The sequence below is a fragment of the Lepisma saccharinum genome, chromosome 5, assembly GCF_977018435.1.
Source record: "Lepisma saccharinum chromosome 5, izLepSacc3.1, whole genome shotgun sequence".
NCBI classification, from domain to species: domain Eukaryota; kingdom Metazoa; phylum Arthropoda; class Insecta; order Zygentoma; family Lepismatidae; genus Lepisma; species Lepisma saccharinum.
The window spans coordinates 78,625,828-78,641,585 of NC_139233.1; the positions used below are offsets into that span (position 1 = coordinate 78,625,828).

At 36.7% G+C, this 15,758-nt stretch overlaps 1 protein-coding gene across 1 annotated transcript in view; it reads right to left on the reverse strand.

Moving 5' to 3' along the window:
- Window positions 1–358: 358 nt before the first annotated feature.
- LOC145987904 (uncharacterized) overlaps window positions 359–15,758 on the reverse strand; it is a 53,190-nt gene continuing 37,790 nt past the window's right edge. Inside the window, exons 5-6 of the mRNA XM_083122702.1 lie at window positions 13,223–13,477; window positions 359–1,228 (exon numbers count right to left, since the gene is read on the reverse strand). Coding sequence (XP_082978828.1) covers window positions 648–1,228; window positions 13,223–13,477 — 836 coding nt within the window. The 3' untranslated portion in view covers window positions 359–647. The remainder of the gene's footprint in view (window positions 1,229–13,222; window positions 13,478–15,758) is intronic.

Consider the following 15,758-nt stretch of genomic DNA (forward strand, 5'->3'; position numbering starts at 1 on the left):
AATATTAACTTCTTACAAAGTTAGACAATCACCGAAACCTAATTTTATGGCACCCATTTTAAACTATAGATTGAATCAAAAAACGTTTCCTACAAAAGATGTTGGAAATTAATTGACCCATCAAACGAAGTGTCACTCAACCCCCTTTACTATTTAAAATGTTCAGTACACTAATGCTAATCGCTAAGAGGTATTTTTTTTTGCAAAATACAAGTGCAGGGGCTCATGGCAGATATTCTGCCAAGTACCAAAATAGATTGTAAAATAATGCAATCTCATCCTTACACGCAGAAACACATGCATACAAAATGCACAGCAACCATACCAGGAAAATAAATCGCACAAGTTATTGCAAAAATTTAATTTGCAATGATTGTTTAAAATCTCTTATGCGTTGCTTATAACATCAACTTTCATATATCAAGATGGAAAATATTCCAACATCAAGAATCTCCATATACGTTTTTTCTCAATACTAACAGACAGTACAACTTCACAAATATACTTCTCAGGTCTCTGCAGAATACCTTATACAGATAAATAATTACAAATTCTTTGATTTCTTTATAAACATATTTGACATCTGTTTGCAACATGATTTACAAAACATTAAAAGCATTTAAATGAAGAGATGGTAGTTATTTGCACTATTGTTCGCCTTCCTGGATATCTTCTAGCAATAAATACCTCTTAAGTCTCTCAGGTAATCGAGATTGTGCTACTTTCTCGTAAACCCTGCTACCCAATTGCCTCCTCACACAAATTCGGCACATGTCTGCAAGTCCCATGGGATTCTGTTTCATGTATATTAGCCATCCTTTCAAAGTGTCCACCGTGTACGAATGACCAACTTCACTTGGCAAAATTTCCAGCCACGGAGTGTTCTTTAAATTAAAACCGGCCAACACGAGAAGTTTGGCCAAGAAAAAATTGTTCTTTTGCCTTGCCAGACACAAATTGTCGACGTTGCACGAGTACACGTTTCCCAGGTTGACGTTGCTTCCGTGCCGTATGAGCAAAGCAGCAGCTCGATTCTTTTCCAGGAGTAGTGCTCGGAATAATGGTGTGTCTCCAGATGTGAATGTCTCCACGTCGAGCCGTGCTCCGAAGTTCCTCAGCACGGTGAACATGGCTTCGAATGTTGTGAAATCAGACTCCCTAATACCTTCCACTGCTTCATGTAATGGCGTGCTTCCTGTTAACCCATTAGGGTAGCTAACAATAGCACCTGCAACAATTTAACAATAATGATTAGATGCACATTGTTTGTGGTATCAATATTTTGGTACAAACACAGATTATTTCAGGTTCAAAATTGATACATAAGGGGGATTTCACACCGAAATGACATGCGACACATTCTATTTAGGAACGAGCCAATCAACAGCAACATTGCTCACTGTAGCGGCATTTCTGGCTGCACAAGACTGTGTTCGATGGGTGAAATCCCCAAGCGACATGTGTTGCCTGTTGCTTTGGTGTGAAATTTCCTTAAATTTAATTTTGGTGTTATAATTGAGAATACAATTTCAAATTAGATTTAAAATGTACAGTTACTGTACAGAACACTATGATATTTTTGACATTCTGCATATTCAGCTTTATAAATGATCACCAACAATGAAGACAGATTTTATCTGAAATGAACCCCCCCCCCAAAAAAAAAACAGAATGAGAGGAGGGGGAGTTCATTTTATGGAGAAAAAAAAACAAGTGCTTAGAAAATAGCAAGAGAAGAATGTGATCTCACAATTTCAGCAGAAATACCTAGTTCAAATGGCCCATCCATCTCTGAAACCTGCTGGTACATTAGACAAATGCAAAGTGGCCACAGATGCAGTCCATATTTTAACTGCTGCTAATGAAATACTAATAGTAGCTAAAAAAATACATTCATCTTCTTAATGGATATGACTATCATGCTGCAAGTTTTGCTTGAGAAAAAATTATAAATGTGTTTTAGAAAACAATGCTGCATGAATTATTTCTTAATATTTATGATGATGAAAACATTATGGTTCCTGTATGGACCCAATTACAGACTAATCTTGCCAGTGCAACTACCTTTGAGGGCCGTGGCTCTTCATGGGCTGACGAATGGTCAGTGCATCAAATCTTAATGTAACTTTCATCTGCCTTTTAAACCAGAATGCTTTGCAGCACATCTCCAGTGCATGGGTCAACAATTTTTCTCCACCACTGGGGATTGAATCTGGGATCATTCAAGCTCAGTTGGTTAAATTGACTTTTTATGTCCATAAGTTCATAAATCGAGAGTATTTGAAAATAAGATCCTTAGGAAAATATTTGGGCCTAAAGGGGATTAAGAGACAGGTGAGTGGAGAAGGTTACATAATTTAGAAGTACATAATATCTATTCATGTCCACATATTATTAGAATGATTAAATCAAGAAGACTTAGGTGAGCAGGCCATGTGGCATGAATGGGAGAGGAAAGAAGAGTTTAAAGGATTCTTGTTGGGAAACCTGATGGTAAGACCTGTAGGAAAACCAAGGTGAAGATGGAGGGATAACGTTGAGATGGACCTAAAGAAAATTGGTAGGGATGGAAAAGAGTTACTGCAGCCATGAACCTTCGGGTTCGGGAGGGCTAGAGAGTTAGTTAGTTAGTTAGGTAAGTTCATTGCAAGAAACAGATGAGAGGATGATGGAAAAGAATTGACAAGAAATTTGGGTGAAGTATCCATGGCTTTCATTAAGGTTGCACTGGACATTTGGCCTGTGGCCGTAAAGTAATTTTTTTAAATTCCTATCCTTTAAAATAACTGCTATGATATTCCAAAATCTGAAAAATTACATGAGCTTTTCAATGGAATCTTTATGTAGTTTGTTTTTGCTGTTATCAAGGGTATTCTGTAATAGTTTTGTGGCTGTGTAAGCCTATTTTCTACCACAAGTGACAACAGCAAAAACAAACCACAAATCATCAAATCAAATGAATGCTGTAGAAGAGCATTAAGAAGAAAATAATAAATCCACGAGATTTTTAAATTTTCGAAATCAACTTTCACTACACAGCCCCAAAGGTCCAGCATAACTTTAAAGGAACCATTTTAGGATTCACCTGGAGTTATTGAGTAAAGCCATGGTAAAAATCTCAGGATGGCTAGTCATGGGATTTGAACTTTTCAAGCTCTCAAATGGGAGTATATAATCTGACTCAGTCTCAGATTATAGGTGAGACTGTTAGGCTATGTAGAATTATGCTTGTACGGTGTCTATCAGTCCGGAAATCCTGGAATTTACTTTTTCTGGGCAGGTTATGGAAATGCCATGGAAATTTACTAGTGATGTGACAAAGCTGAAAATTAACGATGGTGATGTATACACCGATAATTTTTGGAACCGATACCGATGCCAATATTTAACCGATTCCGATACATAAGATTATTCAACAGAAATGGAATGTTATTTTCAGCATGACAAAAGTAAATTTTCTATGTACATTTCTATTGACATATATATTCTCAGAGATTTAACATTAGTACACAAGCAGTTCTTTGAAATGCAAAATGAATTCTTGTTCTTAATTTTTCAAATTTAATGCTCGCAGATTCAACTTCAGAAACATGAGTTTTTGAAGCACTTCTGGAAGTAACCTACTTCTTCTCTTATCGCAAATCTGTCCAGCAACATTGAACATTCGTTCACTGAATACTGATGCGGCAGGTATCCCACGTACTTTCTTGCCATTTGGTTTAGGTTTGGATACTAATTTTTTTTTAATTTCCAATACAACAGTGGATCCTGGTCACGTGGAATAGTCAGTTCAGCAATGTACTGTTCTATTTCTGATTTTGAGGTAGGTTGTTCCTCTGAATGAGAGTTTGCAATAATTTTATCACAAAAACTCCACAGTGATGAAGATCCATAATCTAATTTTCAATAAATCTTACAAAATTAAAATGTAAAATTTATTAGAAGGCAAAGCTCTAATATTATCAGTACCAATTTCAATATTGGATTTTTGCCGATGCTGATACCGATTTGCCAATTTCTGCCGATATTCATACATCTGTAATCGGCTTCGGCACATCCCTAAAATTTACCCCTACCTCTGGAAAATCGTTTTGTAGTACCACAATAAAAGTAGGTTTTCTAGTAAAAAAAAAAAAAATAGGTAAAGCAAAATTTTTACATTTGTTGTAGAAAATCTATACTTTGCTACAGTGAGTATTGCAGATATTTACAACAGAAATTGTATATTAAACACCCAGGAAGGGGGTCATGCTTGGAACTCTTTTCATGTAAAATCTACTACAATAAGTGGCGGCCATTGGTATTTACCATTTGTTTCTTGCAAGTTTTGAGGGTGTTTGGTAGATAGTTATCTGCAGATATATTACTAAATTTTACTAAAATTGTGTATTATTAATACTGTAATTGTTATGAATTTTTAGAAAAAAATAATTCTTTGTTAACAATTAGTTTCAAATTCTGAGACGAGACCACTTGTAAAAATCAAGACTTGTGACAAGACACTTAAAGGCAGGCACTTACAACTCAAGATGAGACCAACACAATGCAAAGTCTCGTCTCACATTCATACCACCTCTAACACATAGACAATCCAGGAATTTCACATTGTTCACCATCTATTATTTTTATACTTGAGTATTATACCTGCCATAAAAACAATAGAAATAAGGTGCAGTTTACAGAAAGAATGCAGATTCAAATGCTCCTCCTAATTATGCCACTACGCTTTTCTCTTTGTCAATTGTTTAGAACTTTTCTCTTAATTAATTTGCCTTGTAAAGCCCGACGCAGCTATCTCTGCTGTTGTGCAGATACAAATTTTCGTTTTGTCTTCCTCTCTCTTAGCATCACGTGTTCTATCCTGCTCGCCAACCTTCGCCATTTTTGCCATATTGTCATTCCATTCCTGACACGCAAACATCATTGAAAACAATTGAATAGCGCTCCAGCTCGCAGTTCACACCGTTCGCCAGGGACGGTAATGTGGCAATACAGCATGGCGTAGTGGTTGCTTCTTTTATGCAGTGCATGTTCATTGGTTAGCTAGTGACTAGTGTTGCCAAATGTAAATATGAAGCACTATTTCTGTTACGAAAGGCAAAATGACAGAGTTTTGTGGGATTGTAAATACCATATTTTTATTTTAAGTATTTGACTGGTTTGACATTGTGTGCGTGTATTGTGTGTGTGTAAGTGAAAGTGCATGTGTTTGGTTAGTGAACAACGTTAAAATCCATAATGCTTCCAGTACTATTGTTCATATTTCATCACTTTAGAATTGCTCAAAAGAAATAAATTATGTGGATGCATGAGCATTTCAACCCTCTGCTCCGGCACCGGCAAGTGTTCTTGTAGGAATTGTATGATGGAAGCTGTTATTTTTCTTGCTTAATGTGATGCACGTTTTTTTTTTTTTTTTGTGTGTGTGTTAAAATTGGCATGTTTTGATGGGTGAAAAGGTCATAACAAAAGAAAAAGCCGCGCAGCTTATCGACTGTACTTCTTATTCTTGTTGCGGAAGCCGGCATCGTTTGTAAATGTACAACAAAGGCAGCCGACAGTCGGCCATCACAGAGAGGCAATAATACTGCTTAAGGAGGAGTCTTTGTGGTCCAATTGTCCCTGTTTAACATGTTCGTAAGTTACACTATTCTACAAATTTTCACTTTTTTCTGTTACAGAAAGGAAAGCAGCTCTTTCTTACTGAAATTGACCTCCTGAACACAAATACGAATTTCATTTTCTAAGATTGGCTCTTAATTTGAGTTACGGCATAATTCATGTTACCCATAAGCAATGCGTTGGTTCTTATTTTCCAGATAGCATAATTCATGTTACATAACAATTAATCATAATCAATGTAGGCGTAACTTAATAAATATATTAAGAGCGCCCGCAAAAGGAGGCCAGGGAGCAGTTGGGAAGAATTAATACAATTCAAATTTTGAAATTAAAGCATGAAAACATAGATGAGAGATGCCGTGAAAGACAGATGCAAATTAACTTAATGCTGCTGATGCTTTATGATAATTCTCTTAACTGGGGAAAGCATAACTCTGTTTACTCCACTTTAAACACTTCCGTATTAAGCATCCTCATTAGTAAAGATTGGGTACTCTCATTTCTGTAACAAAACGCGTGTAGAACAGTGTTATTAGTTCTCAAACCAGTGGTAGTGTCAGTCGTGCATCACATGTCGTTGCAGTTCCAGTACCAGTATGGACGGGCTTATAGGGAGTGAACAGTTAAAATGCCACCAGGTTCATTAATGCAATGGAAAAATAATAAATTGTTTAATTTCATTTGAAATCACTATGAAGAAGTTTTCTTTACATCATTTTGGGTAATTTTATGCAAGGATTAGTTCACATTTAGCAGTTTTAGTCCATATGTATGTACACACAAAACCACTTGTTAGCACATATAAATCCCAGACCTGGTTATAATGCATGGAGTTTAAAACTCAACGTTAGATAGAGCTGAGTTCTCTAATTTCCTTATTCTACGAACAGCTGTGCCTCGGCACACTGTAGCGATTTTTCTATCGAGCAGATTAGCAACACTGGTTCTCCCATTCTACTGCGCCAATCACGGCAGAAATATCTGGGTTTAACTATAATCTTACTCTTAAACGCAATGTAATTTTTATTTTTAAATTTCTGGTGATGACATGTTCATGTGTGCAAGTCAACAACTGTGAGGTAGTGGCATATTTACGAGTTTATTTCAGAATAGGTTAAGTTTCTTTTGTCTGGGCTGATTAGTGTTTTCTGCATACACTCCACAATACATTGATACTGCTTTAATAAAAGGCAGCCATTAGTATGTAGAAATTTCAAAATGTAGTTAAAATTTTACATTCAACAAGTGATAACTAGCGAACTTGGGATCCAATTAGGCTATTGCATAAATGAATATTTCTTTACCTTCAAGTCTTGAAGTCTATATATTTGAAGGATATAAACTTATTTCAGTGTATCTGAATTACTATAACAAAGTACTTATTTGTGGGGATAATAGATACACAGATAAATTTTGGGGGGCACAGTTCCAACCACCTATTAATCTAATGACTGGGAATCACCCTCTAAGGATGCATATATGGAATAGTTTTAAGTCAGAGGGTAGGGTCTCAAATCAGATAGCCCTGACATATATCACTTGATATTTTGATTTGAACTGATTTGATTTAGTTCATTTTCTGTCACTTTTGGCTAATCACAATGATGGAGATGAATGATGATAAGATAAGATTGATGAAGGGATGATCAGAAACATACATATCGTCGATGTTTTCACGAACTGGCGAATATGTCAACTCCCCTGCATCACGAACTGGCGAATATGTCAACTCCCCTGCATCACGAACTGGCGAATGTGCAAAATTTGACATTTTGAGTTTTTGACGCTGTATATGTTGGAACAACTTGTACTTTGCTCTCACAAAGTTTCAAGTTTCTATTAAATATTGCTTAGGAGATAAAGATGGACAACGTTTTGACGAATATGAAAACTAGTATTGTGATAATTTCAAGGACCGGCGAATATGAAATTTGCCGCTTCGTGGAGAAAAACATGATATCATTTTACAATGCATTCAAGATGGGTCAGTTTGACTACATTTTGCCTAACAGATGCCGCTGTAATAAAACGTTTTATATTTCATTTCTTTCATAAGAAATATAACCCATTTGTAAGACATCAGAAAACATGTAAGGCACAGTTGTTTGTGTTTCTATTGGAACAATGTACAGGGTCATTCCATGCCATTTCAACGAGGTCATGACACTCACCAACTCCGATTTAGATGAAATTTGGTATACAACTTTTCTTTATGGTTGAAAGAAACCCCCTAAATTTTTTTCACTCTATCTCAAACTGTTTTCACTTTACAGCACTTTGAAATGTCATCAAATCAGTGTTGTCTGTCACTCTTGAGACACTCGACACAAGATTTCCTTTCTTTAATTTTATTTATTTTCTCCTTAACCAATCATCAGATCTCTTTGAAATTTTACACAAAGTTCAATGAAATAATGAGGATTTCAGAAAAAAATACATCAGAACTCAAAATTTTTTTTACAAATTCCTATAAAAAGACTAATAATGGATTTGTAGCCTAATTTTTGAGGAGGGAAAACTAGGTTACGAAAATCTGAATTTTCATCATGTGGGTATGATGGAACCAAAAACTTTTGATATTGAAAATCATTGCAAAGACATCCTCTTTCTCTACAAAAAATAAAATTTTTGGTTTCTTTATTCCTTCTAACGAAAATTTTAAGTTTTTTTGGAAATTTCCTACAATTTCAGGGTCAATCCGTACCAAATGGTCCAGCACTGGTCATTCGACCATTTATAAAAATTTTCACTTGTTTGTCGTTGTAACCCCTGTACAAAGGTAGTTCAAAACAGGCATTATTTTTCTAAAACTAGACTTCGTTTGAAAATGGCGGCCATTTTTGTTTCATGACTTGTAACATTTTTGGCCTATGCAGACAGTTGCGATAATTATGATAACTCAGCTAAGAAAAATTATAGAAATCTGGAGTAAAAAACATTTGCAAAGATGTATGAACTATTCAAGAAAGAATTTCCGAACAGCTCGGCATGTTTCTCCTTATACAGATCAGTTTTTAAATGTATGAAGTTAAAATTTCGTTCTCCAAAAAAATATCTTTGTGGTTTGTGTGAGACGTACAACTCATTGAAATCAGCTAATTGTTTATCTAATCATTCTGACTTGATTGAAAAATATAACAGGCACATACAGGAAAAACAGAAGGTGAGGGAAATTAAAGATGCGATGAAAAATACAGCTGTACAAAATCCACAGGAGTTCCTGGCTGCTTGCTCTGACATGGAGCAAACGAACTGAACTGCATTACAAAAGAAAATTATCAGCCTACAATTTTACAATGAATTTAATTTAATTTTATGAATTAGCTAGTAAAAGCGGTCATTGCTACGTTTGGCACGAAGGATTAGCGAAAAGAGGTCCGAATGAAGTTGCAACAAACTTAAGGAAGTTTCTGCTGATGAAAGATGAACAAGGTGTAAAACAGGTAGCGTTCTTCGCCGATGGATGTTCATCTCAGAATAAAAACAGTATCCTGCCTTCTATGTTCGTTTATTTTTTAAAACAATGAAGCACAAAACATCAACACCATTCATGTTTTCTTCTTCGAAACGAGTCACGGACAAAGTGAACTTTGTCCGTGACTCATCCCGACTCATCCCGGTAATCAGGATGGCAAGAAAGAAACAACCATATGCTGTTCATCAGTTGCATGCTAAAAACGTCATAGATTGGAAACAATATTTGCAGTCTGCGTATCCTAAAAGTTAGAACAACAAATGAGGGTCAACCCGCGGACTCGACACAAGTCATGCAAATTCACTTCCTAATCCACGCAGTGCTAAAGGGGACAATTTACCACCAAGGGCTTTTACTTTGTTACGTGCTTTAATTAACAAACTGACTAACTAAACTAAACTAAGCGACAACGACAAAGCAACGCAACAACGCAGAATCACTCCCCCGTGACACCTGTCACGCGGATTAAACATTAAATGAATTATAATACGGTCAGGATAAGTGCCTACAGTCGGAGTTACCGTGAATAAACCTAGGAGGAATTGATTTCAAGCACCTGAAATGATGTTACATAAAAGTACGGTGGTTCTGAATATACACATATATTAAAGCACATATAAATAAACAGTACATCTTGCCCTCTTTCTCTCTCTCTCTCTCATTCATACACACATTCCATGGCATATTGTGACAATATGACAATTACAAAGGTTAGATTAATTAATACTTTGACTATACTCATGCTATTTCTTGGCTACATTGCCTTTTGCAATTTACCGTTTAGGGTTTTAAGTATAACGTGAATAATTGTTCCTTGTGCGAACCCTACTATCTTTTCTGAAGTTATAAATATATTTCAATGAACTATTGTTTGCTGTTAACATAAACTCTGATCTATAACATTGATTAGTCCGCCGGAATAACGATGTCTAGTTATGCCCTAGAACTGATTTAAGTTATGCAATAATTTGATTTACGCAGATTCACGGTAGATTGGCGTCATCTCTCTCACACACGCACATGCTTGGATCTTACCTTCGCTGCATTCCATCTGACCTGGGTCGGGTGAAAGTGGTCCTACAGTTTTGGAAGACGTCCACACTCCAGCGTTGTACTTCGCTGTTATCCTGGTTGGCGAAAGTGGATCAGTCGGCAGCTCCATCTGGCATCATCGGATCCTGGCTTCACTCGTTTACTTTGCAGGGACGTCCATGACGGTACACGTACACTGTCTACTCCATACGACAACTAGCGCAGTAATAGGTCAGTCCTTCGCGGTCACTCGTACGTAGAGATACGTGGCTTGGGCGATGACACGAACATACGCGATGAGCGATTTGCGGTTTCACATGGACACACATGGCTATTAAATGTTATTAACTTTCTCGTACTGACTGTTATGCACTTCGGTATTAACTTTTCTATCAGTTGTTATTAACTTCTGCTACTTCGGAAGTTGTTCGGACGATTGACACAGGTGGACGTGTCTGGGCTTTATCCTCACATAACCACACGCATTTGCAAGGATGCGTTGACGTCGAGGGGGAAAACGACCCCCTGGCTCTACTCTGATCTACTCCATGGCTCTAAACACACACTCGAGTAAAAGACAAATCCAGACCACGGATCTGATCGCGACTCTGAGCTAGGTCGCGCGTAGCTCACACTCCGGTGGCGATTCTAGGCAAACTGTGTTCTCGCTATTCCGAATCATCTCTTTTATTCCAGATTTGAATGAGGTGACGCTCTTTTATTGTTTCTGGTGCTTTGACCGTTGTCCTCCTATCCTGGTCAACACTCAGTCCAGCCCTTAACCTCTGGTAGCAGCCCCTCGTGCAGAGATTAGGCTAAATCCTCGGCTATTGTGTTCGACACGTTCAGCAAGGGCCATCTCACCAGGATACCGTCTCCCATTGAATCCAGCGATGGATCTTTAATAATTCATAACTCCCGTAGTTCTGTTCTGATTATGCTGAAATTCTGGAATCTGTACTTTCAAGATGTGGTCTTCCGCTGGTTAAAATCTCATCCAATTCGGTCCATTGGTTTAGAAGTTGCTCTTTTCCTGCTATTCCCCATATGAATGCATGTAAATCCGGATTGGGGCGAAAAACGGTGGTTGAGCAAGCTAGCGTTGGCTAAGGCAGTCGCTAGACACCTTTATTCGCGACGGATTTTAATACTACCAATTGTAATTAATTCTTAATAACGGGTAATTAGATTAATTACATGTTACTCAATATTTGACCGTTACAACTTCAAAGCCAAAACTGCCAATGAAAAAATACCAGGACTTGCTGTCATTATGTCAAGGAGTAATACCAGTAATTTCTCATCCTGATTATAAATACTTCTATGTCAGATTACCTCACTAATTGTACAACCATTTTACAACCAGTCTAATAACTTTGTATTTGATAACAGACTATTGTTACTATTTTGTTCCTTACATTTTATTTCCTGAATTTTATTATTCTTGAAATGTATTTGCGGGTACGTCTAGTGTTGTGTGAATTTCTCTGTTTCTCACTGTTATGTATTAAACTGTTATGGTGTATGTAGTGTACTAAGGATTAGCCTAATATTTAAGTCTGTATAAATATCCAATAAATAAGTTGAAAGATTTAGCCTTGAACTGTAGAATTCGCAGTTTTAGTGAAAATTACAATGACAAATCAAGCTAAAAATATTCCAATTTTTTTTCTGTTTTCGTAACGAACTGTGAAGTTCGTGGGATCTTACCAAGAATGTTAACCAATTAATCAATGGCTGATGTAGCTTATTCATCATTCATGAGAGCATTCGTCATTAACATGACAAGTTAACGCTTGGCAGTGCGAAAGGTACAAGTAAGATTTAGGAACTTAACAACTAGAAAAGACAATGGTCACTCATTGGGTTTTATGAACCTTTGAACCTGAATCATGGCTGGGTTTAGGATAGTTACCTGTCTATCTGATGAAAGACCCTGTGGCCGAGTGGTTAGCACATCGCGCTGCGACGCCAAGGGTCCTGGGTTCGAATCCCGGTCGGGCTTGGTTGTTTGTGAATGTCCATTCATCAATTTCATCATTTCATCACTCATCCCCATCTTTGCAAATTAGCCAAGAGGCACAAAACGCGAAGTAAAATAAACTAAATCAAAAATGATGAAAGAAGATAATTTCGAAGAATAAAAATAAACTAAGTCCTCTGTAGGCTTCGTTACAGGTTGACCAGCGCGTCGTCTCACTTTTGCTCCACTCCTCTCCTAAGCTCTTCTCTCTCCTCAATCCCAATCCAAAGTCCCCTCTCAGCTTGTCTCACCTCTATATCCCTAGGCCATGGAGCTCTTCCTCCATGCCGAATTGTATTTTTAATTGCCACTTATGCAAACCACTGACTCCATAGGCAGAAGAAACTACCTGTTTCCTGAATAGCTCAGGAGGTTTGCATAGCACAACACTGTGCATTGTTTACATGCCTCAGAGGTTGAGACAACTGAGAAAAACAAGTGAATGCCCTGGTTAACATGAAGCATTCAGAGAGGCTTTTATGAAATAAACATATAATCTTAGAGATTGATACGTTTTCAAGAACTGACGAATAGATTCAATGAAATACTTTCTTCATTTATTGTGCATTAAAATTCTTTCTACGGTGTTCTTTCTCATGTGAACTACCTACTCACACAGCATTTATTGTTATCTCAACATATAGTTTAGCTCGGATATTTTTTTTAATGATTCGCAAGTAACGCAAAATTGGCTACTTTCAACTTCGTTTTTCTCAAAATCAATATTTTGCACATTCACCGGTTCGTGATGCAGGGGAGTTGACACATTCGCCAGTTCGTGAAAACATCGACGATATGGACAACACAACACAATTCCCACAGAGAATTATACTGGCTGGGAGTCCAGACACCAGAGCCTCCTTAGTCTGCAAAATGCAATCCAGGGTGTATTACATGGAAGAGAGGTTGACATCTGGGTGTCTGCAAATTGTTTGCAGAGGTCACCCCCTTACACCCAACATCACTTGATATGGGAGTAAGTGAAGCATATATGACTCATGGTGTCATTCCTATTATGCAATGCAGAAAACAAATTTGTCAATTATATTTGAACTGATATGATTACTTACCATTTTTTAATAGTAGTTCAACTAAGTGGACCTGGCCCGTTCTTGCTGCTAGTGTAAGAGGTGGATCTCCATTGTCATCTCGAAGGTTAACTATCGACCCAGCCTCCAGCAACTGCTCTGCCATGGCTACATGGCGATGCAGAATCGCGTAATGTAACAAGTAATGGGACTGGGTTAATTTGGCACCAGCATTGAGTAGCATTTGTACAAGAGAAACCTTCTTCTCCCACACTGCCTCACAAAGGGGAGTGTAACCTGCAAAATACAAGTGTGTTTTAGTGAGCGTAATGGCACTGACAATGCTGAACATCATTAAAATATTCTTGTTTGTGGTTGAGAAATAAATTACGGAAAATAGAAAAGCAATGCTAATTGCATATAGCCTGTTCATATAAAAAAAAGAGTTGAAAGTGTAATAGAAAAACAGAGAATGCAATTCGATACTGACATTTTGGTGGTAACAAATACATAAAAAATAAAACTGCAAGGTGTGTACTACACTGATAGACTTTCTTTCCTTTTCTGCAGACATAAGGTACACACGTTGGTTAACAGGCTCACCTCACCTACAGTCGAATGCTTGATTGATTGATTTGGTTTCTTTCATTATTTCACTTCTGTGGCACTTTTGGCTAACCACAAATATAAGGATCAAGGATATGATGAAATTGATGAGAGACAATAACAAAGAATGCCCATGCCAAGGCTGGGATCAAACACAGGACCCATGGCTCAGTCGAACGCACTTGTGTCACTAGTGTGGCAGTCTTTCAAAGCCCTCCTAGTCCCATTTTACTTATTACAAACACTTCCTGTTTGTAGAGTACCACCGAACTCACCCACCAGAAGCGCTGTCAGCATTGTTCTTGAAAATGGCTACTTTTACTGTCCACTGATGTGAAACGTTGACTCATCACTAAAAATGACATTGTCTAGGAATGTCTCGTTATCTGCTGGCGAGCGACTTTATCTGCATCTGTAATGTGTTGAACCATTGTTAGTCTTGTGAAACCAAAACACACAGCAAGCATATTCCGCACCAGTAAAAGTAGCCATTTTCAAGAACAATGCTCACAGCTCTACTGGTGGGTAAGTTCGGTAGTAATGGACTACGTGAGTCAAAACCTGATGTGTTTTGTTTTGCAATGGCACCTCAACCCACTCTGTAAATTATCTGAATTAATTTCTACATACTTTCAAAGTTGTAAAGTTCTTTTTGAATCCCCCTGTACTTAAGTGAATGCTATCTGTATCCGTTGACAAAATTCTGGACTGTGAGTGTTCCCAGCAATGACTATATGCCCCTACAATAGGATTTTATCACTCAGCCCATATAACTGGTATTCACAGACATTACATGTGACCAATATTGATTGCAAATATCAGATTAGCATGACATCAGTCATGAAACTTTTAATCATCAACATGCGAAAGAAATTCTCTTCTGAAATTAGTAATTTTTCTTGTATGTGCGCATTGCTTGCATTGTAGAATTATTTCTCTTATAGTCTACGGTTGTTACAAGCATAAAAACATAGTTTTTGTTGCGACTTTTCAGGAAAACACACACTCCCTTCATCAGACATTTATTTGTAGTTTCATTAAAGATAGAGTTATAACAATGGTAAAAATCAAACTAAAAATAATTGTCTGATGAAGGAAGCGAGTGTTCTCCTGAAACATCACAACAAAAACTTGTTTTCTTTTGTTCTTTTTTATGCTTGTAACAACCATTGAACACAAGAGAAATAATTCTACATACAAGAAAAAATCTACATCTCCATAAATAGCAAATCAAGATCTATGAACACTTCATAGAATCAAATTCTTGTGAAGATGCAATTTAAAGCAATGGAGTGCCAAATTTCTTGAAGTGGAAAGTTAGAATTACTTTTTTGTTAAAAAATATTAAACCTTGTTATAACTGTATCTTTAATCAAAAACTAAAAATAAAAGTCTGATGAAGGGAGCAGGTGTTCTGAAATGTCACAACAAAAATGTGTGTTTCTTATGATTGTAATAACCGTAGACTACAAGAGAAATAATTCTAAAAGTAGTAATCTGAAAAACCAATTCTTGCCTCATTAATTAAATTATGAAGCTTTGTGTGCACAATAAATTGACATGAGAAAGTATTATTAAAAATGCCAAAGGATGAGGCTTTCACATAAAAAAAACAGCATAAATATCACTTGTTGTTTTCAAGTTGTTATTGACAAAAGTTAGGGTTGAGTAACTTTTGAAACAGATTTCCTACGTGGAACAATATTTCTTTGCCTTCAAATAAAATGTACAACATGCACAATTATGAATATAAGAGAGGATGTACAAATAAATAGTAATAATGCATGTAATACGTGCATACGTTCTAATTTATAAATGGAATTTAGCTTTTTCTGAGATGCCTCACATAAATTTTGCTTATATTCATTTATTGGTTTGTTTTGCTTTTATGCAATATACATCAAATTTAGATATATTTTTGTATACATTCTCCTCTTGTTAATGATAACCAGGATTAGTAACTTAAAAAGTC